This window comes from Accipiter gentilis, chromosome 10 (genome assembly GCF_929443795.1).
Source record: "Accipiter gentilis chromosome 10, bAccGen1.1, whole genome shotgun sequence".
Classification (NCBI taxonomy): Eukaryota; Metazoa; Chordata; class Aves; order Accipitriformes; family Accipitridae; genus Astur; species Astur gentilis.
Window position 1 is genome coordinate 5932059 of NC_064889.1, and position 24348 is coordinate 5956406.

The 24348-nt window shown below is 37.1% G+C and overlaps 1 protein-coding gene across 8 annotated transcripts in view; it reads left to right on the top strand.

Moving 5' to 3' along the window:
• The window catches only part of HERC1 (HECT and RLD domain containing E3 ubiquitin protein ligase family member 1), an 88086-nt gene that overhangs the window by 37537 nt on the left and 26201 nt on the right, over positions 1 to 24348 (top strand). For 5 of the 8 annotated variants that reach the window (XM_049812405.1, XM_049812412.1, XM_049812411.1 and 2 more), the window contains exons 25-47: positions 258 to 529; positions 822 to 1037; positions 1123 to 1243; positions 2197 to 2434; positions 3439 to 3632; positions 5580 to 5735; positions 5969 to 6075; positions 6318 to 6428; positions 6510 to 6686; positions 7640 to 7879; positions 8091 to 8174; positions 9295 to 9815; positions 11951 to 12726; positions 13860 to 14058; positions 14950 to 15110; positions 16672 to 16788; positions 16961 to 17192; positions 18338 to 18462; positions 18730 to 18950; positions 20190 to 20458; positions 20951 to 21003; positions 22854 to 23054; positions 23682 to 23856. In XM_049812405.1, coding sequence (XP_049668362.1) covers positions 258 to 529; positions 822 to 1037; positions 1123 to 1243; positions 2197 to 2434; positions 3439 to 3632; positions 5580 to 5735; positions 5969 to 6075; positions 6318 to 6428; positions 6510 to 6686; positions 7640 to 7879; positions 8091 to 8174; positions 9295 to 9815; positions 11951 to 12726; positions 13860 to 14058; positions 14950 to 15110; positions 16672 to 16788; positions 16961 to 17192; positions 18338 to 18462; positions 18730 to 18950; positions 20190 to 20458; positions 20951 to 21003; positions 22854 to 23054; positions 23682 to 23856 — 4966 coding nt within the window. The remainder of the gene's footprint in view (positions 1 to 257; positions 530 to 821; positions 1038 to 1122; positions 1244 to 2196; positions 2435 to 3438; positions 3633 to 5579; positions 5736 to 5968; positions 6076 to 6317; positions 6429 to 6509; positions 6687 to 7639; positions 7880 to 8090; positions 8175 to 9294; positions 9816 to 11950; positions 12727 to 13859; positions 14059 to 14949; positions 15111 to 16671; positions 16789 to 16960; positions 17193 to 18337; positions 18463 to 18729; positions 18951 to 20189; positions 20459 to 20950; positions 21004 to 22853; positions 23055 to 23681; positions 23857 to 24348) is intronic. The other 3 variants (XM_049812408.1, XM_049812409.1, XM_049812406.1) reach the window with 3 other exon arrangements.

The window sequence follows — 24348 nt, forward strand, 5'->3', positions numbered from 1 at the left end:
CTATCTTTTTGTTTTCTCACTTGGCAGCGTGTTGCCGTACTGCTTGACATAATTAAAAGAAATACAGCCTTTTCTTTAAGGAAATTGCTGTAAATTTAAATCAAGTGTTTTGCTCTAAGTTGCTTAATGCATGGTATAATTAACATGAATATCCATTTTCCACCTGTATGAATAGCAGCAGTTCAGTCTTTACCTACTGTCAAAATGTGTTACCTGGTGAATTGGAATTTATGAGACTTCATTATGTATATCTTTAGGAGCAATACACAGTCAAGTGGAACCTTTAAGTGACTCATGGGCTCGACTAAAACACAGCAGAGATTGGTTATATCCTTCCTCCTACTCATTTGTTGAGTCCGATTTCGATCTCTCAAGATCCCTTGGAGTTCATACTTTGATTGAAAATGTTGTTAGTTTTGTAAGTGGAGATGTGGGAAACTCGCCAGGATTTAAGGAACCAGAGGAAAGTATGTCCACCAGTCCACAAGCATCAATAATTGCAATGGAGCAGCAGCAGTTGAGGGCTGAGGTAAGTCTCAGTTTAACACCTTTTCTTAGTCTTCATACATTATGCTCATTTTATGGATTTTTTTTTTTTAAAACCTTGTCTAATTCTGTCTGTTAAGGACATTTTTAATCTCTCTTCTGTTAAGCTCTAAAATAAAACTGAAAGAATTCCCTTTTAAAAAAATAAATAAAAGTGTCGATGAGAAAACAGCTACCTCATTCATTCTTGCTTGCAGTTGAAGATGATCTAATTCTAATTTCTAAGGATACTTGCTACTTACTTAATACTATCTTTTGCCTGCCTTTATTTTTAGCTTCGTCTGGAAGCGCTTCATCAGATTTTAGTGCTTCTCTCAGGGATGGAGGAAAAAGGCAGTGTGCCGTTAATGGGAAGTCGTCAAGTACCAGGATTTCAGTCGTCTTCATTGCTTACTTCTGTTAGACTACAATTTCTTGCTGGCTGCTTTGGCTTGGGCACTGTAGGACACGCAGGCGCCAAAGGAGAGAGCGTAAGATTGCATCACTACCAGGTATCTGCTTCAGTAGCTTCTGCTGTTTCAATAACTGGGTGATAAAAATGTATCAGTCCTTATAATACTTATTTGTTTGACCCAGGATGGTATCAGAGCAGCTAAGAGAAGTATTCAAATTGAAATCCAGGTGGCTGTGCACAAAATTTACCAGCAATTATCTGCTACATTAGAAAGAGCTCTGCAAGCTAATAAGCATCACATAGGTAAGTGAAAACCAGATTTGCAAAATATGTTCTCTAATATACAGTACAACAGCTTACATGTTTAACAAAGCAGACTTTGATATTAGTGACCAGAATTCACTGAAGTATCTGTCTGACTTCTTTTTGCAAGAGAGAGAAGCTTTTTAACCTTTTTCTGTCTTAATTTTCTTCAAGTGTTAGGCCTTTTTATTTTAAGACTTTTAAGTATTGCCAGCCTTTCTATTCCACATACCACAATCCTCCCATGTCTTCAGCGCTTCAAAGTGATCTTCAGGTTTTTCAGGGATAAGCAGTTTTCTGAAGAGACGAAAAATCTCCAGTCCTCTTTCTTCATTCAAGTGAACTTTCTTTAAACTCAAAACCAAAGACCAGGGCATCTTGCCTGTTTCAAAAGCCCTTCCTTCTGTCCTTCTATACCCAGATGTTGCTGTGTGCTTCTGTCCTTAAGGGATAGCTGGAACTCTTGCACCTCTTTGTGCCTTTGTACGTGCGCTGAGAGCTTCAGTACAGAAGAGAGTTATACAATTTAGTTTGTAGGTAGAGTCTAATGGGCCTTCTTACCTGAATTGTTTTGTTGTTTCACTTACAATTAAAATAGAACTGCAAGAAACTCCTTGAGAATCAACTTGAAGTACAAATGGAAAATTAAGTATCTCACCCAGTTATCCTTACCCTAGAAAGAAGTTTCTGGTTTGAGAGTTAGCCTCAGAACATCTACATCACAAACTAGATCTACATGATACTCTTCCTTGGACAACCTTGATATAGAGGTTGCATTGAGTTAAAGGGGACCACGATAGTACTACCTCAAAGTGTCTGACAAAGAAGGCTAACTCTTTGCTTGGTCATTTAATTAATTAAATTTTATTTAAAAGATAATATGCTGTTCTTCTGTCTTACTGTTCTTACTCTAAACAGCTTATTAATTAAAAACAACTCTATTTTAATCTTAGAAGCACAACAGCGTCTTCTGTTGGTAACAGTTTTTGCTCTAAGTGTACACTATCAGCCTGTTGATGTCTCCTTGGCCATTTCCACTGGTCTGCTAAATGTGCTATCACAGTTGTGTGGCACAGACACGATGTTAGGACAACCACTACAGTTGCTGCCCAAAACTGGTATTTCTCAGCTCAGCACAGCTTTGAAAGTAGCTAGTACAAGACTACTTCAGATCCTTGCTATCACCACAGGGTAAGTCTCAAATGCTCCCTTGCTTTCAGAAAACTTAATCGTTAAGCTTTTCAACACCCTTTAAAAATAACTCTTCTTTTGTATGAGCTTTCTTTAGGAGAATAAATGTTGTTCAGAAGCATGTAAGTGAAGGGGGGGAAGAGTACTCGCATTATTCATAAGAAAGATGCACATAAGACTGATAAATATTTTTAAATTGTAAGTGAGGAGTTTGGACCAGAATTGTTAGAACATTATGGTCTGTAAATGCTGTATTCTAGTATTCCCCATTTTTCTAGTTTGGCTTTGTATTTAGACCTGTTCAGTTGATATGATGAGGCTTTCTGTTGCTGTGTAAAAGTCATTTGTGTAAAAGCGATACCAATAATGTGGTAGGAGTTCTTCAGAGTGGTACATTGTGCTTCTTTTCAGAATATAAAGTAACCTTTTGAGGAATACTGGCCTCTGCTAGACCAGAGAACAGCATCCGGAATGCTATCAACACTTAAATATTTAGTTTAACTCAGTAAAGAAAAAAGCAGTGGAGAAAGTATTTTCTATTTGGAACAAGCGCATTATTTAATATTCAGTACATGCATCTTCGTTTCAGTGTTCATACAACAAATTGCATTCACCTGCCAAATCTGTTATGTGAAAAAAACCCAATAACCCCACACCAAAAAAAACCCCAAACCCACAAAACCAACACCTCATCATTGGAAGTTCCAGTGGGATTGTGTTTAATTGACTAAGTTGTTCTTTTTCCCCTAGGAATTACTGAAAATGCATCCTTTGATTCCCAGAATTGGACAGTTTTAAAGTGCCTTAAAAATAGGGTTTAAATAAGAATAATCTGCCAAGCATATGGTGGAGGATGAGGAAAAGTAACTCCCACAATACAATGAATTAGAATTAGTGCTGTGTTAGGCCCAGTTGTCACTTGCACTGAGTTTGTAGTTGTGTCTTATGTTATTGTTCCTTGGATGAGCTCTCTTATTTTTACTTTTTTTTGTGTGTGCGTATAGAACCTATGCTGACAAACTGAGCCCAAAGGTAGTCCAGTCTTTGCTGGATTTATTATGCAGTCAGCTGAAGAACTTGCTATCACAAGCTGGTGTAATGCTTATGGCTTCCTTTGGAGAAGGGGAAGGTGAGGAAGATGAAGTAGAATCAAAAAAGGCAGATTCAAACGGGGATAATGAGAAGAGAGACTTCAGAGGTAATTATCTTGCATAATTTCTGTTACAAGTTTGAAATACCAGGAAACACAATAAAAGAAACCACTGAATGCTGAGGCCCTCACCCACTCTACTGTGTTTTGATTATTGTTGGGTCATCCTTAACTCTGTAAATTAGATTAAACAAAGTCATCAAATAATTCTGTGCTGAGTTCAGAATAATATAGACTTTGATACGTAAAGCAATTTAAAGGTAGTAGCAGGTTGAGAATAAGAATTGCTCCATCTGGTGTGGAATTAGGAGAAGAATACTCTTTTCATCAAAAAATGAGTTATTGGTAGTAGTGTTTTTCATAAATGCAGTCATAGGAGTTTAATTATTTAAATTTCAAACTGCAAATAAATATAGTTTAATTCAGGAAATTGTTGCATTTGCTTTGTATTATGCAGTTTTGCAGTCTGAGTGGATGGGAGGAGGTTGACCTTATCCTGTCATATTAAAAGACCTGCAACAAAAGATTTTCTGAACTATTAATATCTTCACATAATTTGCAGTCCTTTATTGAACATTTTGAATTTCTGTGGAAGTTGTGTGTTTGAAGAAATTTTTAATTGTAGCTTAGTTTTAGGTATACATGTGGTTTTGGTTGTGCTTATAACTGTCTTCACTTACAAATAATGCAATAGCTGATGAATTCTTTAGATAATTAGTTAATTAGAAATTAGAATATAAGGTCTTTCCACAAACATTTTCTTGTTGAAACTGCCTTGGAATATGAATCAGGGATGTGAGGAAGTATGGTGTTTTGCATCAAAAATCCCCGTAAAACAAAAAACGTACTTAGAAACCAGTGGTTTCATTTTATAGTAGAGGGACGTTTATAAAAAATCATGTGTATTGGATTTACGTGGCAAGGTTTTGGTAGTAGGAGGGGGTTGCAGAGGTGGCTTCTGTGAGAAGAAATCAGGAGCTTGCCCCCGTGTCAGATAGAACCAGTTTCAGCCAGCTCCAAAACAGACCCACCACTGCCCAACACTGAGCCAGTCAGCAACACTGGTGGTGCCTCTGTGATACCATATTTAAGAAAGGGTAAAAAACGCCGCACAGCAGCTGTGTGAGAGAGTAGTGGGAATAATGTGAGAGAAACAACTTTGCAGACACCAAGGTCAGTGAAAAAGGAGGGGGACGAGAGGGAGGTGCTCCAGCCTCTGGAGCAGGGATTCCCCTGCAGCCGGTGAAGAAGACCATGGTGAAGCAGTTGTCCATCTGCAGCCCATGAAGGACCCCTGCCAGAGCAGGTGGATATGCCTTGAAGGAGGCTGCAGCCTGTGGAGACCCTATGCAGGAAGACGATTCTGGCAGGAACTGTGGCTTGTGGGGGACTCATGCTGTAGCAGTCTGTTCCCGAAGGACTGTATCCCGTGGAAGAGGATCTGCAGTGGAGCAGTTCTTGATGAACTGCAGCCCACAGGAAGGACCTGTTATGGAGCAGGAGTAGTAGAGACGAAGTGTTACAAAGTGACTGCAACCCCCTCAGGTTCTCGATCCCCCTGCTCCACTCAGGGGTGGGGAGGCAGAAGAGTTAGGAGTGAAGTCTAGCCTGAGAAGAAGGGGTGTTGGGGGGGGTGTTGGGGGGGGGAGATGTTTCAATTTTGTCTTACTCTGTTTTTCACTGGCAATAAATCAAATTAATCTTCCCCAAGTTGAGTCTGTTTTGCCCATGTTGGTAATTGGTAAGTGATGTCACTGCCCTTATCTTGAGCAGTGAGCCTTTTCATCTTATTTTCTCCCCCTGTCTTGCTGAGGAGCAGAAGTGAGAGAGCAGCTCGGTGGGCAGCTATCAGTCAGCCAAGGATAACAGCCAGCCATCTTGTAATAGCTGATCATTGTATTTTTACTTAAGAACAGTTTGTTGCCAGTAACAAGGACTGCTAGTAACATTGTAATAATAAGGTTGTAAATGAAAACTTTAAATTTAACTTCTTAGCTGCCCTCCGAAAGCAACATGCAGCGGAATTGCACCTGGGTGACTTCCTCGTTTTCCTACGTAGAGTAGTGTCTTCAAAAGCAATTCAGTCAAAAATGGCATCTCCAAAGTGGACGGAAGTACTTCTTAACATTGCTTCTCAGAAGTGTTGCTCAGGTATGATCTTTTCAAAATATGCTCAGTCGTTACTTGCATCTCTGTAGTGCGGTTCCTAAAAAGAGATTCTGTTAGAACATATGTTACATAGCGAACAACTAAAACTAACTTCAGTAGTCATACACAAGTTACACTTTGGAGAATTGTGCGCTAGTGGCATGCAGCTGGCATCATAGGTGTGTGCCTGATGCAGAAGTCACTTTCAGATTATTAACATATTGTTGCATCTTTAGGAGTTCCCTTGGTTGGCAATTTGAGGACTAGACTTCTTGCACTTCATGTCCTAGAAGCTGTATTACCTGCTTGTGAATCCGGCGTTGAAGATGATCAAATGGCTCAGGTCTTTATATTTCATTATAAGCTTTTACATCTGTTTCTTCAGATAGTCTCATTAAACTTTTAAATGTTTCATAGGTTTGTTCAGAATCCAAATCAAGTGAGGCTCAGTGTAGATATTTGCTTATCTAAGAGCATTAAATATGTTGACATTTATACTTACAAAGTAAAGTAAAAACAATATAATACTATTTGTTGTCCTCTTCTTGGATTTAAAATGATCTGAATTATATTCTAATGCACCAGGTTGTTGAACGATTATTTTCACTTCTGTCTGACTGCATGTGGGAGACTCCAATAGCTCAGGCTAAACATGCAATTCAAATAAAGGAGAAAGAGCAAGAAATGAAGCTACAGGTAATGAAGTTTTTACTTTCTCTCTTGACTGAATGCAACTGAGTTACATTTACCACAGGTATTTTGTCCTATTTCTGATAGAAGCAAGGAGAGTCTGAAGATGAAGATGAAAATCTTCCCATACAGGAAGTGTCCTTTGACCCTGAGAAAGCTCAGTGCTGCATAGTGGAGAATGGGCAGATTCTAACTCATGGAAGTGGAGGTAAAGGATATGGTTTAGCATCCACTGGAGTTACTTCTGGGTGTTACCAGTGGAAGGTAGGTTGCGTAAAAGTGTATTTCTTCTCTTACTTTGTTTTTGGAAATATACTATGATCTATAAACAACAGCTACCTATGTTTTTTTCCCTTATGACAACTTTCTTGAGTAAATGACAATTTATGTTTGGACTTGATGATCTTAAGGGTCTTTTCCAACCTAGATCATTCTATGATTTTGAATCCAAAGTGAAGAGTTTGTGGCTGCTTTTGAGGACTGCCATTCGGGTATCTCAGTACACGGATCGGAGACTGTGAATATGTGTTGCCTATTTGTAGATGTGATCGTACTTGTCCCTAACATCCATAGTCAGCACAAATGTGCGTTGTCTTGCAAAAGCTACCTACTGAAATATGTAAATTTTGAATTTTTTCTTCAGGAAACCACTTCACAAAATTATTTTGTTTTCTTGCAAAAAGTCACATCAGCCTGTCTGACTGACAAGACCAGCTTTTAATACAACATATGGAGTGATTTTTCTAGGAATATAGATACATCAACAGTTGTAGTTCTTGTTAGTACCATCTTTGAGCATAACACTTTCACTTTTTTAACTGGAATCTGTGTAAATCACTCAATGTAAATGTGAGAAATAAAGCTTATTTATTTCTGTAATATTAATTTTAGCACTTGTAACCTAACTTCTGGGTGTGTGCATTTTGAGTCTGGAAAAAACCCACAACCTCTTTGTGTATTTACATACAGTTTTCTTAATTACTAGTAGGTTAAGTTTAAATTACTTGTTAATGACCGACCCTATACACCAAGATGTCATTTTAGAGGTAGAGCATGATTTTAGCTTATTAGCTTATTATTTTTTATTTATTAAAACCTTCTGACTAAAACAGTTAAAAGTATACATAAATGTGTGTAAGGTAAATTTTCATTGCTTTATTGTATTAAAATGTATTTTCTTGACTTTTTTGCCCTGTTTGTGTTGTTTTGCCTGCTAGTTCTACATTGTGAAGGAGAATCGAGGCAATGAAGGCACGTGCGTAGGAGTTTCTCGCTGGCCAGTACATGATTTTAACCATCGCACTACCTCAGATATGTGGCTATATAGAGCCTATAGTGGTAACCTTTATCACAATGGAGAACAAACTTTGACTCTGTCCAGCTTTACCCAAGGAGATTTCATCACATGCGTCTTAGATATGGAAGCAAGAACTATTTCCTTTGGTAAAAATGGAGAGGTATTTAACATCAGTTGGTTTTTTGCTGGTTTTTGCAATAGTAATTTGGCATGGATATTTTATATAAAATTAAGCATGATGGTTAAGATGTGACCGTTTCAGTACTTAAAAGCATTATAATATAGGTATAACTTTGTCATGTTTCCTATTTTTGCTTGTTAAGGTGTTCTAAGTTTGAGGGTTTTTGTTTTGTTTTTTGTTTTTTAACTAGGAGCCAAAACTAGCTTTCGAAGATGTGGATGCAGCGGAGTTATACCCTTGTGTTATGTTCTATAGCAGTAATCCAGGAGAGAAGGTAACTTAAATGTTGATTTGAATAAGTGTACTGGTTTTGGCTGGGATAAAGTCAATATTCTTTATAACAGCCTGTATGATGCTGTGTTTTGGATTTATGAACAAATCAGTGTTGATAATGCACAGTGCTTTTGTTGAGCTATTGTTGAGCAGTGTTTACACAGCATCAAGGCTTTCTCAGCTTCTCACTCTGTCCCTCCCAGCAAGTAGGTTGGGGGTAGGCAAGAGGCTGGGAGGGAGCACAGCCGGTCAGCTCACTTAAAGTGACCAAAGAGGTATTACATACGATATAACATTATGCGCAGCAATAAAACTGCAGGGAAGTTTGCCAGGTGTTTCTGTTGCTCAGGGACTGTCTGGGCATTGGTCAGCTGGTAGTGAGCAATTGCATTTTACATCCCTTGTTTTTTTTCGTTTTGTTTTATTTTGTCTTTTTTTTTTTCTTTTTTATTTATGAAACTTTCTTTATCTCAACCCATGAGTTTTCTCACTTTTGTCCTTCTGATTCTCTTCCCCATCCTGATGGAGGGAGTGATCAAGTGGCTGTGTAGGGCTTAGCTGCCTTACCGGGGTTAACCCATAACAAGAGGTCATAAGTTTGTCCTTTCCCTTCTGTTTTCCTCTGTGTCAAATGTTATGGATGTTGGGTTTTTTGGGGGTGGGGGTGGTAGCTAATAAGTGCTGAGAACGTCACTGATTATTCATTTTAGTTTATGACATGCATATCACTACATTACTTGCACACTAGCTAGACTTTTCATAAATTCCTATATTGTGCAATCTATTGTCAATTTAAAATGTATTTTATTATTGAGAATTGATTTACAGACTTAATGGTATACACACAAAATTGCATTCCCCAGAAACCAGGGAGAATGTAGTATTGGGAATTTCAGAAAGTCTTATTTGAGAAACCATGAACTGTTACAATTTCAGTGTCCTTGAGTTTGAAGGCATGCAGGTTTTGATTAGCGTTAAGGTGGATTTTGTAGGGATCCCAAGCAAAAAAAGGCAATGCTAGTAATTTTTTCTATTCAGCAGGAGACCCCTGTATTTGTAAAAGAAGCTTCTTCAGGTACGTTGAGAAGATAACTTTTAAACTGTTCTCTTTAAACATTTAGGTGAAAATCTGTGATATGCAGATGCGTGGTACACCAAGAGATTTGCTACCTGGTGACCCCATCTGTAGTCCTGTTGCTGCAGTGCTGGCAGAAGCCACTATCCAACTCATTCGTATCCTTCATCGCACAGACCGTTGGACTCACTGCATCAATAAAAAAATGATGGAAAGACTGAATAAAATCAAAACATGTCTTAAAGAAGCAGGCCAAAAGCTGAAGAAAAGTCGCTCAATTCAAAGTCGAGAAGAGAATGAGGTGAGAGAGGAGAAAGAAAATAAAGAGGAGGAGAAAAGCAAACATAGTAGGCATGGTCTGGCTGACCTTTCAGAACTGCAGTTGAAGATGCTCTGTGTGGAAGTGTGGCCTGTTCTAGCAGTAATTGGTGGAGTTGATGCTGGTCTTAGAGTTGGAGGTCGATGTGTACACAAGCAAACTGGACGTCATGCCACCTTGCTTGGAGTAGTGAAGGAGGGCAGTACATCTGCCAAGGTCCAATGGGATGAAGCAGAAATTACTATCAGGTATGCTCATTTCCTACACTTCACACAATCTAGCAGTGTTTTGTGCTTGACAATCTTCAGAAGTAACATATATTTTACATTAGAGTCGTGCTGATGAATTATTTTAAGCTTAGACTTCAAAATTTGGCATTTTAAAAGAAATATTATGAGTTAATTTTTTATGCTACCTAGTAATAAAATGCCTTTTGTAAAAAAATAAATTTGATAGTTTTGAATTGACAAGCATCGTTAGACTTCTTAGATTTGACCTTTAGGTTTTAGAGTTGGGATGTGACCAGCTTGCCAGTTTTCCTAGATATGAAATGAGCATTGCTTGTTTTAGATTTGGTATGTATTGGCTAACTACAACATTATTGCTGTCTTAATTTACTACAGCTTCTTGATTGCATCTGTAAAGAACACAAATTTTTACTGGGGGCTAGTGCATGCTTTTGTTGTAAATGGTCAACCTGGTTCTGACGAGAGACCTGGTTCAGTTTATCAGAGCTGAGAACAGTTATCTTTGCTTCATTGTCAGTGCCTTCTTAGGGGACTGGAAATTGCTCTGTGGGGCTTGAGGAGTGGTTAAGGTTAGGAGGTGGGAGGATTCTCTCTTCTTAATGGTGGATTGAGTGATGGTATTCAGATTAATGCTGCCTTGAAGTAGTGCTTGCTTATTCTCTGACCTGCCTTAGAGAGCTAAAGGGATGCCCCTGTATTAGATGATAATACTCCAGAGTTGTTCTGCAGATGATGGTGAGAATTGGGGAGGAGGCTGGAAGGAGATACTCCTTTTTCCACCTATCTTGCAGATGTGCCTTCAAAGTGAAGGCACTTGGAAGGAAACTCTGAAATGAAGCTAGTGGCTTCTCTGGGCTCTCCGGTGCTCTTGCAGGAATTGCCTGCATTTTTGTGTGGAAAAGATTTGATTCACTAAATTTCTTAAACTCCTTCTGGCTACAGTTGAACCATAATCTTCTGGAGAAATTGAACAGTAATTATTTTTTTTGCCACCAGTTATGATTACATTCTGAAACAATCGAGGTCAGTTCACCTCCTAGTGCTGTTGCAACATTATGCCTATTTTGTCTTTATGCAAAGGCTGTTGTCACTTTAACTAAATATAGTGAAGTGCAATTGATGGTCAAATTTAGTTCCAGATATAAATTCTTTCAAATATGCCTGTGTGACAGTGTAGCCTTAAATTAAGTGTGCCCTTAAAATAATTTGAAATATTATATGAGTGAAGTGGTAGGGTGCTTGAACATAGGCAAGCTTTTGTTAATGCATTGAATTAAGTTCAGAATATACCTTCTTAACTAAAACCAGGCTAAAGCTTGCTTTAATTTTTAGGTAGAAGTTTACATTGTAAAATAGGAAAACATTTTGGGATAATAAAACGAAGATTTAAAAGTCTTTTATCTGCTGGATGTATGGAAAATACAAGATTTATGGAAATACAGGCTGATGAATTGTTGTCCCGCTTAAAGTGAAAATTAGTCAAATGTAACAGTCCTAAATATTACAAAAAAAATTATCACTGAATATAGATGGACAGATAGACAGACATATACTATGTTTATCTGTTGGGTTTTCTGACCTGTGTTTTTAAAAAGTCACTGTTCTCTCCAGGTTATCTCTCGTGACATAACCAGAGACAGAACTATCATAAGCTATCAGTAGTGTGCTCCTTGTGGTGAATCGTTGAACAGGAATGTGAGGTCAATCAAAGGTTTATCTTAATGTGAAAAAAGTTTAGGAGTGTTTTCTTTCTAAGCTTTTATACCTGTTCACAAATTCAGCTCAGGTACGATGATAAAATTTGGCTTAAGGTAGTTTTTCTTAGTAGAACACTGTTACATAAATAATACAGCAAAAACCTCTATCAGCACAGAATTGATAGCTTCTATGATGCTTCTGGGTTTTAATGCTTGTTGTTGAAACCTGTGCATGCTTTGTTGCCTTTACTCTGATACCATATCTCCCCATTTTCTGATCATAACCTCATTTTCCCCTGTTTACGTTTAATTTTTAAATTGGTTTGTTTATTTTATTAAATATATTTTACATCTTACTTTGCCTACATTATTTCCTGTACTTTCCTCCTGTCTCTCCCTCACTTGCTTTTTCCTGTGTCATTCTGATCTTTATTAAAGCTTCCCAACTTTTTGGTCGCCTAGTGATACTCCATTGTATAATCTGGAGCCCTGCGAACCACTGCCTTTTGATGTTGCAAGATTTCGTGGGCTGACAGCTACTGTGTTGCTGGACCTTACCTATCTGACTGGTATTCATGAAGATATGGGAAAGCAAAGCACCAAGAGACATGAGAAAAAACACAGACATGAATCTGAAGATAAAGGGGAAATGGACCAGAAAATGGAGGGTGATGTTGGATCAGATATTCGATTAGGACAAAGTGCTGATGATAACAAAGGACATAGCGCTACAAGCTCTAAGTCGGAAAATGAAATTGCTTCCTTTTCTTTAGAACCATCAACACTAGGTATGGAATCCCAACATCAACCTGCTGAAGGAAGAAAAAAGAATCATGAACATACTCCAAGAAATCATGATATAGTGCAGTCGGAAATCAGAGCAGTACAGCTATCTTATCTTTATCTTGGTGCTATGAAGTCACTTAGTGTTCTTCTCAGTTGTAGTAAATATGCTGAACTACTGTTAATACCAAAAGTCCTGGCAGAAAATGGTCACAACTCTGATTGTGCTAGTTCTCCAGTTGTTCATGAAGATGTTGAAATGCGTGCTGCCTTGCAGTTCCTGATGCGACACATGGTGAAGCGGGCCGTCATGCGTTCACCAATTAAAAGAGCCCTAGGACTGGCAGATTTGGAACGAGCACAAGCCATGATCTACAAATTAGTGGTTCATGGGCTGCTGGAGGATCAGTTTGGTGGCAGACTTAAACAAGGTACGTTTTCAAAATTTTGGATGTATAGTGCTAAATTATTTTTTTTCTTTCTATTAAAATTAATAGTAACAATTATAATACAAATAACAATCCTGTAATTGTTTAGTGGTTATACTTTGAAGGAATGTTAATTGGACACAGAAATTTTATAAAGATGTTTTACTGTTTTGTAGATAATAATACTGACATTTTTGTCTTTTCCCTGATTCCTTATTTTAATAAAAAGTGAATCCATATCAGTCAAACAGAAATATAAGAGCTTCTAGTTTGTCTTTAATACTTTTTAAAAATGAGCAGTTCTGTATATACTTGTCAGAAGGATTTGCATGTGATGTAAATCATAAAGTTCACTGTTAAATGTGATTGTATGCAGTCATGTTAACAGACGATGCTGAGCAGGTATATGTTCAGGGTGTAGGTAACCTGTGTTTCTGTATGTGAAAATCTCTTAAATCAGTTGTGGGGTTTTGGGTTTGGGGTTTTGTTTTCTGAGATACTTGTCACTACACTAAAGAAGCTGAAAAGAAAATGTGTATCATTCTTTTTCTTCTTAAAAATACGTGTATTACAGTCTGCATCTTCAGGGAAACCATTTAAATCATTTTAAACACAGAAAAAAATACCTAAAAGATTAAAGCTAATTACTGCGCTATCTGGTTCTTTGCTGTCTTAAGGACTACTTCTAAACCAACCAAAAAACCCCTTCAAAAATCTGTTAGTTAGACAGCTGAGTTAAAAATAGCTTTTTAGTTAATCAGCTCTATTTCTGTATCTGAGACTTCTTTCCCTTTTGCCTAAGAGAATAATCCTAACTGTTACAATCATAAATCTAAATCTCTAAATCTAAATATCCTAAGATCTAACCAAGTAAATGACTTCTGTTATCATCTGGAGAGACTTGTTTACTGTTTACCTTGTATCAGTATGACAACAGCAAGAGCCGATAGGCTGTTTTTTTACCTAAGTCCATGAGTTATTGGCAGAAGTATTTGCGTGGTGTGCATTTCTGCACACCCCTTTCTTTGGGGGGAATTTTAAATAATGAAAGTTATTTTTGAAGGTTTAGCCACAGCTACTATTTTGCTCTACACAATTATATTAATGTTCCTGTAACGTCGTTTTTTGCGTTGCAGAAGTAGATCAACAAGTAGAAGAAGGGGATCAGTCTCAGCAAGCCCAAACACCAGTTACAACCAGCCCTTCTGCTTCTAGCACGACATCTTTCATGAGCAGCTCTCTGGAGGATACTACCACCGCTACTACTCCGGTAACTGATACTGAAACAGTTCCAGCTTCAGAATCACCTGGTGTTATGCCTCTCAGTCTTCTTAGGTAAAATATCTTTATTTTCAGCATATACGATTTTGTGGGTGGAGGGAACCAGTTGTGTGGTTTCTATACAATATATGTCTTTAGCTGTCTAAGCTTTTGAAAATATCAGTGATTGTATTTACTGTCAAGAACTGCCTCTGCCTTGCAGGACATGGGTTACTAGAAATAAAAAGTTGCTAAGCTTTTAATATACACTGTGTATATATGTAACATCTGAATTCTTCAAGACAGAAGAAAATACCTTCCTTATGTTGTCCTTCAGTTCTCACATTTATTTGGTATAGTTTAAATTACAAATCTCTGAAATTCTGTATTTTTAACAAATAGTTGTTGATTCTCAAACTAGAGTAGATCTTAGTTTGTAGGTAACATCCTGCAAGCTAAGGCTTCATTTCATCCTACCCTCACATACAGAAATGGAAGTAAGATAAAGCTAGTTAATCTACAGAGGCTATTTGTGATGTAGAAGGAAATCTGCTTCACATTGAATAGAGTCCTGTTCTAAGTTTATTAATTCTGTTGATGTATCTGACCTCTTTTCTTAAAGGTTTTGCAGATACAATTTGACAAAAGCCAGAACAATGTGCTATTACCAGGAATGGAAAGAGTGTTTACTTCTCTTTTATCTCCTAGGATAGCTCTTGGCCTATGATGAGGTTTTTTTAGGTGCATGCTTAGAATTTAACTTTCTAGGCAAAGGTGGTAGGAATAAGCTGTTCCAACAGGGTTTTTCTGCCCCCCCCCCCCCCCATCTTTGTGCCTTACCCTTTCAAAACTCAATTGCTTTAAGTATGACTTGCCAAGTGCACTCTAATTTGATGTATTTCTTGTGTCAGACCTTTTTCAGTATAGCTCTTTTTAATATTAATGTATATTGTTCTTTTTTTAAAGGCAAATGTTCTCTAGTTATCCTACTACAACTGTACTTCCAGCACGACGTGCTCAGACTCCTCCAATATCTTCTTTACCAACATCTCCTTCAGATGAAGTTGGAAGGAGACAAAGTTTGACTTCTCCTGATTCCCAGTCTGCGAGGCCTGCCAATCGTACAGGTAAATGTGTAGTCAATATAGATAGAAATGTGGCCAAGTTAGTAGTTAGCAGAAGTTCAGTGTAGTTTTTTAAGACATTGAAAACCAATGGGATTTCTTTTTAATGCAACCTAACACGCAAAGCATTGTTGAAAACCTTTTAATGACTATCTTAGGACAAAAAGCTGTAGATTGTCTAGGTGTAGACCTTATCAAGCAAATGAAATTGGTTTTTAAAAGCTGTGGAATGGATTACTAACTACACGTATAAAATGAGAATGCAGTATAATTGGTAATTGCTTCAAAATTTTAATCTGCCTTGGACTTGCTTCCCTGGTTGCGTGCCACTGTTTAGTGCACTGATTGTCTAGCTTTTGTTAGATCATATACCGTGCAGAAGACAAGAATTGCTGTATTTTATGATACATACACCAGCACAGCTCCTTCCAATTAGTCTTGTTCAATGAGATAGAGAGAGCTGTCCAACCTTCATGGGCTCCTCATGCTGCTATTTGGAATCATGTGGAGGTAATGGGAGGCTTCTGTTCATAGAAGTTCTATTACTGCCTGCACTGCACTACTCGGAACAAAAGCTCGCTCTATTCCAGTGTACATAAGAATGGAATAGCTAGGAGGTTGAGCATCTTGAGAGAATCTTGAGCTTCTAAAGAGCACAAATGAATGTTGTGATGCAAAGGAGATAATACTAAAAAGAAAAATACAAGTCCATATGTATGTGTTTTGTATGAAATGAATAGAAGAGGCTGAGTTAAAGTAGGTTCTCCAGATTTCATACACAGTTCTGAGAAACAAAGTCCATGCTTTAAAATTCCTGACTGATAGAACTTTTTATTCTTGCTCTTATATCCATGCTATTAGTTGGGTCTTGTAGCTATTTCATTTGTTGCATAGCAACTTGTCTGTCCAATTTCACTTTTTGTTTTTTTGAGAGATGGCTTGCTTCTAGTCATGATACTGTCTTTACAACAATGTTTGTTAGTATGTTATTGATGCCTTCATTGATCAGATCTCACTTTCATGGCAAATGATAAGGACACTGTTTTTTGGACAGTAGCTGACCTTTTTAGAGTCCCTTTAAAGACTGCACAGAAATACAGCCAACATCTGCAAAGAGATTTTTCAGATACGCCATCAGCTTAGCTGAGGTCTCTTTCTGTTCCTTAAGAGGAATGTGGATTGGTGTGATCTCATAACGTTTGGGAATCTTGATGATTCAGACAAAGATAACTTTAGTCTACCTAAATATAAATCAAATAGATAATTTGATACAGTATTAAATGGAAATAAACTTCTTAGAAATATCTTAAAAGAAATAGTTCTTTGAATATCATCAGTATCCTACTTGATTAAAAAGAGGCTTATGTAACGCATGTTACCAATAAGAATGAACACTGTCTGATTTCATTACAGAAAGCATCTTACTTTGTGGAAGTAGTAGAGAGGAAAATTGTTAACAGCAATTATTCCCTTATTTGAAGCTAATATATCAAAGTAAGGTCTAGTAAAGTAACACTGAAGAAAGATTTATGCACTTTACGTTTAATGTTTTCTGTCTTTTAAGCTTTGTCTGATCCAAGCAGCCGACTTTCAACATCACCTCCTCCTCCTGCCATTGCTGTTCCATTGCTAGAAATGGGGTTCTCCCTCAGGCAAATTGCAAAAGCTATGGAAGCTACAGGTAATCAATAACTATAATATCAGTTTAAACTGAAAAATTAGATAAATATGAAATACTTTTTTCCAATGAAATACTTAATTTTTAAGTTCTATAACCACTTATGGGGAAGAATTGATTTTTTCACCATCAATGATATAATACAATTCTAATGTGTGATTTTTCTTGCTTTCAGGTGCCAGAGGAGAAGCAGATGCACAGAATATCACGGTGCTGGCCATGTGGATGATAGAGCACCCCGGAAACGAAGAGGATGAAGAGCCCCAGTCAGAAGGGACTGCAGAGTCACGACATGGGACAATAGTCTCTGGAAGTGGTGGAAAATCTGGTGATCATTGTTACTTGCAGTCACCAGGTGATATCCCTTCTGCTGATGCCACTGAAATGGAGGAAGGATTTAGTGAAAGGTAAAATGTAGTTTTCTTCTAATTGCTTGTAATCTGTTCCCGAAACTGAAAATTTCACAAGTTCATTTTTGCTGACAGAACATTACTTTGTAATGCCACTTTTGAATTTTGTTACAACATGAGTAAAAACAAAGATGCGATTAAATTAGGTGTACATGGTGCATTTATTTTCCAGTACTGTTTGTACACAGAACTGGGGAAGAATGTAATTGAGCATCCTTCCATCAAAAAAAAGAGGAAAGAGGAACAAAAAAAAATAAGAGCATAGAGCTTATATTTTACCTAAAAGACCTAGTAATAAAGCAGAATTTGATTGGAGTATTTTTTTTCTTCAGTGTATTCATGAACACGTATTTTTCTACAGTCTTCTTTTTAAATTAATTCTTGGTTTGTCCAGAGAGGATGAAACTGAATTGAAGTTTACATTCTCAGTCACCTTCACAACCTTAGATCTAAACTATATATTAAACAAGGAGGGAAGGTGTTTGTTTTTCTTTTTTTTTGTTTTTAATCCTAAAAGTAGTGGTTATATTTTTAAGTGACACCTATTAGGAACCATATACCAGCCTTTTCATTAATAGGGAGGATGACAATTGCAAGATGTATTTCGAGAATGTTTTGTTCAGATTCCTTGATCCTACTGAGATACGCATTTTTAAGTTTCCTCGGTTACTTTGTCCCAGGTAAACGGTCATTTCATGCAGGTTGCAGTTGGGAAAAATAAGCAAAGCAACAAGTCTTACTAATGAACTTAAATTCATGTTTTGCAAAAGATTTTGGGCAAAAGGGGGAATGACTGAGGCAGCAACAACAGAAATGTTGATTTTATTTCTTTTTAAAAGGAAAAGAAACCTAGTTGGAGCTGTAGTTAACACTGACAGCATAAAACGAGTGCTCTCCCAAAATTTCTGCAATGCTTGGGCACTGTGGAAGCATCGAATAGGTGTTGACATTGCTGCATGTAATTTGTTTGAGGTAAATCTCAGAGTCAAAAAGACAGTAAATAGGTGCTGCAGTGGAACTGAAAATTCTTCTGTGAAAGAAAAAAAAAAAAAAGCCAATAAATATTGTCGTAGTATTTTTGCTTGCTTACTGTATGTGGCTGTTTAAAACTTGATTTACCTGTAAATTACAAATCCTTGTAGCCCTGATAATATGGATCATGTGGATAATGCAGCTTCTGCAAGCGGACCTCCTTCTAGAAGTCGGTCAGCTGTAACGAGAAGACACAAATTTGATTTAGCTGCTCGAACATTGCTAGCACGTGCTGGTAAGTATACTGAAAGACTTCCAAGGCTTTTGCTTATCCAGTAAATGAAGAGGAGGGGGATTGGTACTTAGCATGAAAGTTACAAGACTCTCCTTCACAAATGTGTATCAGTGTATATTTAAGTGTTCCATGTGGTAATAAGTTGATTATGTTTAGCAGAAAAGTTAAAAATGAAGCAGAAGGAAGTTGAAAGTACAGCCATCTTTATTACATGCAGAATAAAAGTACTACTTTCCTTCTTTTTTTTTTTTTTTTTTTTTACTTGAGCGGGATTATACCGCTCTGTACAGGCCCACAGGAATCAGAGCCGAAGAGAAGGGATATCTTTGCAGCAAGATCCAGGGGCGCTTTATGACTTCAACTTGGATGAGGAGTTGGAAATTGACCTTGATGATGAAGCAATGGAAGCTATGTTTGGGCAAGACCTGGCTAGTGATAATGATATTCTGGGAATGTGGATCCCAGAGGTATTGGATTGGCCTACCTGGGTGTGTGTGACTGCAGCGGGGGCTGCTTTAACTTACTGCTTTTTGCATGTTCATATTTATAAATTTAAAGTAACATGCACATGCTTATAACCTGTTTGAAAATATCTTACTAAATTCCAACAATGCTTAAAATCTTCTTGTATTCCGTAGCTTCACTTTTAGATTAAGAATAATGCTTTCTTGTGTTTCTTGCTTTGCCCTTTTACATGTACGTAGTTTTTCTTCTCCCTCTCCTGAAAGATGAGAACAGAACTAGTATAGTTGTTGTTTTGATATCACTTAGAAATCAAGTAGGTGTTCCAGATTGCTTAGCTGTGTGAGATAACAAACATTGTTGTAAATGTTTGTAGTAGTAGTAGTAATAATAATAATAATATCAACCTTATAATCTGATCTGTTGCAACATAGTTTGCACTTAAATCAATTTTTCTTAATTTAGTCATGTCGTGTATTTCATTCTCTGGGAAGGATATGGTGACAGTCCTCACTCTATCGTTGTATAGCCCACTAAAAATACATTTGAGGTGGAAAAGAAATATAACAGCAGCAGCTTGTTAATCTTGGATTATCCATGTCAAATTAGACAAGCATCCCGCAAGATTAAGCTTTCGTCTCCTAATTACTATGTTACCTGCCTCTGATATGGAAGCAAGTTTCAGTATGCATATTGAATTCTTCAGAGGGCTTGTTTCACTGGGACATCACAATGACATTACTGACTTAGGACAGAAACGTAATTGTAGAAAACTGAACTTTATATTCAGCTAAAACCTCAGAATTTATTGACACAAATGGTAATTATTGTTGCTCAGTAAATGTGAAGTCCAATTGTCTGAAAAAGAAAGGATTCTTTTTTCTTCTCAGTGAAGTTCTAGGGAGAACCAGATAACTTAAAGACAGCATTGAATGGCAGCTAGCAGATTTATATGTGAAAAGTTACACTGTCAAGAATTTTGAGTCAGATCTGAAATGAAATAGGAAAATCTTATCCTCTGAAAGTTTATTTTCAAATGTTTTTTCTGTTCTGAGATGGTCTGCTCTTTTTTATGTCTTAAATTGTCTGTTATGTCTTAAATTGTCTATTTCTGCTTTGCTTTTATGCATGTTAACCATATAAATATCACTCTGTGTGTGTAACAGAAATGGGCAGGAACATCCACCTAAGAATATTGGCATATTTTATATCTAATATGAAAATATTTATTCTTAACAAATAACGTGAAAATCTTAACTACGCAGCATGTTTGTGAATCTGAAGACAGAGAAGAAGTAGTGGTTTGTGAACTGTGTGAATCCAGTGTTGTCAGCTTCAATCAACACATGAAAAGAAACCACCCAGGCTGTGGTCGCAGTGCAAATCGCCAGGGCTATCGTAGCAATGGTTCTTACGTAGATGGATGGTTTGGTGGTGAATGTGGAAGCGGAAATCCTTACTATTTATTGTGCGGCATCTGCAGAGAGAAATACTTGGCCCTGAAGAGTAAATCAAAAACATCAACTTCTGAAAGGTACAGAAATACAAGATAGTGGAATACTCTGTGTAAAGAATTTAAACAGCTTAACATTGTTTACATTTTAAGAATTTGACTGAAGAAACCAAAATTCCTAGCAGAATTTGTCTTTATTCATTTTTAACTGAGGCTTAAAAGAATTCTCTATATTCAACAAATGAATATTTAGGAAAAAGGTTGTCTTGGTATTTCTATTTTTTAAATAAAAAATAAGGAATTATTTCTTGGGATGTTGCTTACTCTTGACTTTTGAAAACTTCCTTTTCAATTTTGTCTGACAGTTCCAGTGTTTTTTATGAATGTTTCTCACATTAGTACTGCAAATGTTTCCTCTCTCCACAGATACTTTAAGGAGTCTTTTTATTTATTTCTCTGTTACTAGCTATTTCCAGAAATCATATATATATTGACCTAACGTTTAAAATTATTATGTATATATGTAAAATACTGGAGCCATTCAGTTGGTTTTTTTGTTATTTTTTCATACAGGTACAAAGGCCAGGCTCCTGATTTAATAGGTAAACAAGACAGTGTCTATGAAGGTATGTTTTTAAGTGGCTGAAGATATTAATACTTTGCACTTGCATAGTGCAAGTTTTGTTTTTCAATAAAGGTACTTTCATGCAAATAAACCTGTCATGAAACTGCACATGAAGGTATACTTTAAAATCTTCTTCAGACTAGGTGTAGTATTTTAATATTTGTTTTAGTTCACATGGGAAAAAAATCAGTGACCTTTTTTCCCCCATGTCTTTCATCTAAGTGGCTGAAATGGCAAATACCTAACTTTGGGTGATAAGGTATTGTGGGTAGATGTTATATGCAAAACTGCACGTACAAAGCCTTATGTTCAAATACATTTCTTCAGATGCCTTTGTGGGAGGAGTTAATTAACATAAGTTAGAGTCTCAAAAGTCTGCCATTGGGCTTATTCTTGCTTTTTCTACCTTTGTGCTAGCTGAGAGTGTCCCGAGGATGGCTTTCACTTTAAACAGATTATTTCTAGTGACTGTAGAAAACCTTTCCTTGATGATTCTTTGATTCTGGGCCTTTCTGTAGCTTGTATGATCACAATTGTATGATTTACCACATTTGTCTATTTAAGACTAAATGAGTGCTCTGGAACTTAATGGCAAGTCCATTTTCCAATAGATAAAAGGTGTTCAGATTCTACTGTATGGGGAGTGAGATAGAGCAGGAGGGATCCTAAATATAAGTTGACTTCTGTGTAAATGATTGGGAAGTGAATGGAATGCATAACTTAATTGCAATTATAGTGCTTTTTCTGCCCCTTACCCCCATGGAAGGAAAAGCATAAGCCTGGGTATACAGTTATGACCTAAGAACTCATGCATACTTTTTTGATAAATACAACGACCAGAAATTTCTAGTGTCTGTCCTTAATATTCAGTCCTTCAGAATATGCACCTGTTACCATGATTTAAAGCACAACTGTACGTCTACACTTTTCACTATATCCCAGGTTTTGGAGTTGTCTTGTGCTAGATGTGATGACCTCTCATTTCTGTGTTTTAAAAAACAAGCTAGTTTGATACTTCAGAGAATCTTCCATGAAACTTCTCTGCAGTAGAAATAAAGATCAAATTTAATGGAGAGGGGCAAGAGCGGGATTTTGTTTTTCTGATTTATTATGTGTCCTGGTTTCAGATGGGATAGAGTTAACTGTCTTCCTAGTAGCTGGTACAGTGCTATGTTTTGAGTTCAGTAGGAGAAGAATGTTGATAACACTGATGTTTTCAGTTGTTGCCAAGTAATGTTTAGAATATAGTCAAGGGTTTTTCAGCTTCTCATGCCCAGTCAGCGAGAAAGCTGGAGGGGCACAAGAAGTTGGCACAGGACACAGCCAGGGCAGCTGACCCAAACTGGCCGACGGTGTATTCCATACCATGGGACATCCCATCTAGTTTAGGAACTGGGAAGTGGGGGGCAGGGAATCGCTGCTCGGTGACTTAGCTGGGTGTCGGTTGGCGGGTGGTGAGCAATTGCCCTGCGCATCATTTGTACATTCCAATCCTTTTATTACTACTGTTGTCGTTTTATTAGTGTTATCATTATCATTACTAGTTTCTTCTTTTCTGTTCTATTAAACCGTTCTTATCTCAACCCACGAGTTTTCCTTCTTTTTCCTGATTCTCTCCCCCATCCCACTGGATGGGGGGGAGCGAGTGAGCAGCTGCGTGGTGCTTAGTTGCTGGCTGGGGTTAAACCACTACATTATGTTGTGTCTATGTCAACATCAGAAGATGTGTTTTTAAGACTACTATGTTGCAGATTAGAATCCACATTTTATACTTGTTTTTTTTTAATTAATTGAAATTATTTAATATTTTACCTTTTGTAACCAAGTCTATTAATATTTCTCCAATTGTAGAAGACTGGGATATGTTAGATGTAGATGAAGATGAAAAGCTGACAGGAGAAGAGGAGTTTGAATTACTGGCTGGACCTCTTGGGTTAAATGATCGACGTATTGTACCTGAACCTGTACAGTTCCCTGACAGTGACCCTCTAGGTGCTTCAGTTGCAATGGTGACAGCCACCAACAGTATGGAAGAAACGCTGATGCAAATAGGTAAATTTTAAATGAGTTTAATTCGAAGAACAAATACCTCCCCTTTGGTGTGATTTTATAGGGGCAATGCAGAAATATTTTGACAGTCTTTCCTGCCTCCCACCATGAGGAAGTGAAGACAGGTTCTAAATTGTCATTTTATTATAGGGGAGTTAGAGAGAGGAGTGTGAGGCATTCATATTGGCAGAAGGCTTGAAGCTTTGATTTACTAACAAAACTGCAACCATAGTCCTGCAATGGATGCCAGTCGCATGTTTTGCAGAACTCAAAGATGGATTCATGGATTTAATTTGGGACTTAATGACCAGGCTATTGAAATGCAGATCAATATTTAAGTTTGTAGGCCCCTCTAATGGAAAAGGGAAACAGGAATGAACATTAACTTGAGTATTGTCAAGTTGTGCTCATCTATCTATCTTTGAAAATAAGGAATAATTAAATTACGGAGTGTATTTCAGGAGTATATTTTCCTTTCAGTCATTATCACTGTAGTTCTGTATGTATGAAATGTTGAAAAATTAATGAGTAATTTGCAAAGTTAGGCCAAATTTGCTTCTGTTCTTATTACTATATGATAATGTTTTGGGTTTTTTTTAAACACTAATGCAAATCATCATTATTTCCAAGGCTGTCACGGCTCTATAGAAAAAAGTTCTTCTGGCAGGATAACCTTAGGAGAACAAGCAGCTGCCCTAGTAAATCCACATGACCGTGTTATGGCTCTAAGAAGAGTGACAGCTGCTGCCCAAGTCCTCCTTGCAAGAACTATGGTTATGAGAGCGCTCTCACTTTTGTCTGTCAGGTTTGTGGCATCCTTGGCAACACTTCCACCTTTCCATTTGAAACCAGTTATCAAGTTATGTTCTATAGGGATGCAGTTTTAAGCTATTTGAGAAAGCAATTCTCATTTATTTACTTACATCATACTAATAAGAGAAAAAATTCTGTTAATTTTGTTCTTTTGAACCCTATCTTCAACCTTTTTGAAAGAAACTTCTACATCTTATGTGGAAAGTGGACTCCAGTAGTATCAGCCATTCAGAACGTAAAGATGCTGTGTTTGTCAGTGAGTTTTTGTTCAAGGCAAGTATTAGAACTTAGAAGTAAACATTAGAGGAACAAAGATGAAGTGCAGGAGTTGATGGGATATGAGGATTTAAAAACTGGCTTTGTAGAAGATGTCTGTGATGCCTTCATAGTTGCACAGGTATCTGACGTGTATGTTGTCATAGTATAACTCTAAACATTAATTATCCATATAACTTTGTTTATAAGTGATTCCAGGTGAACTCAT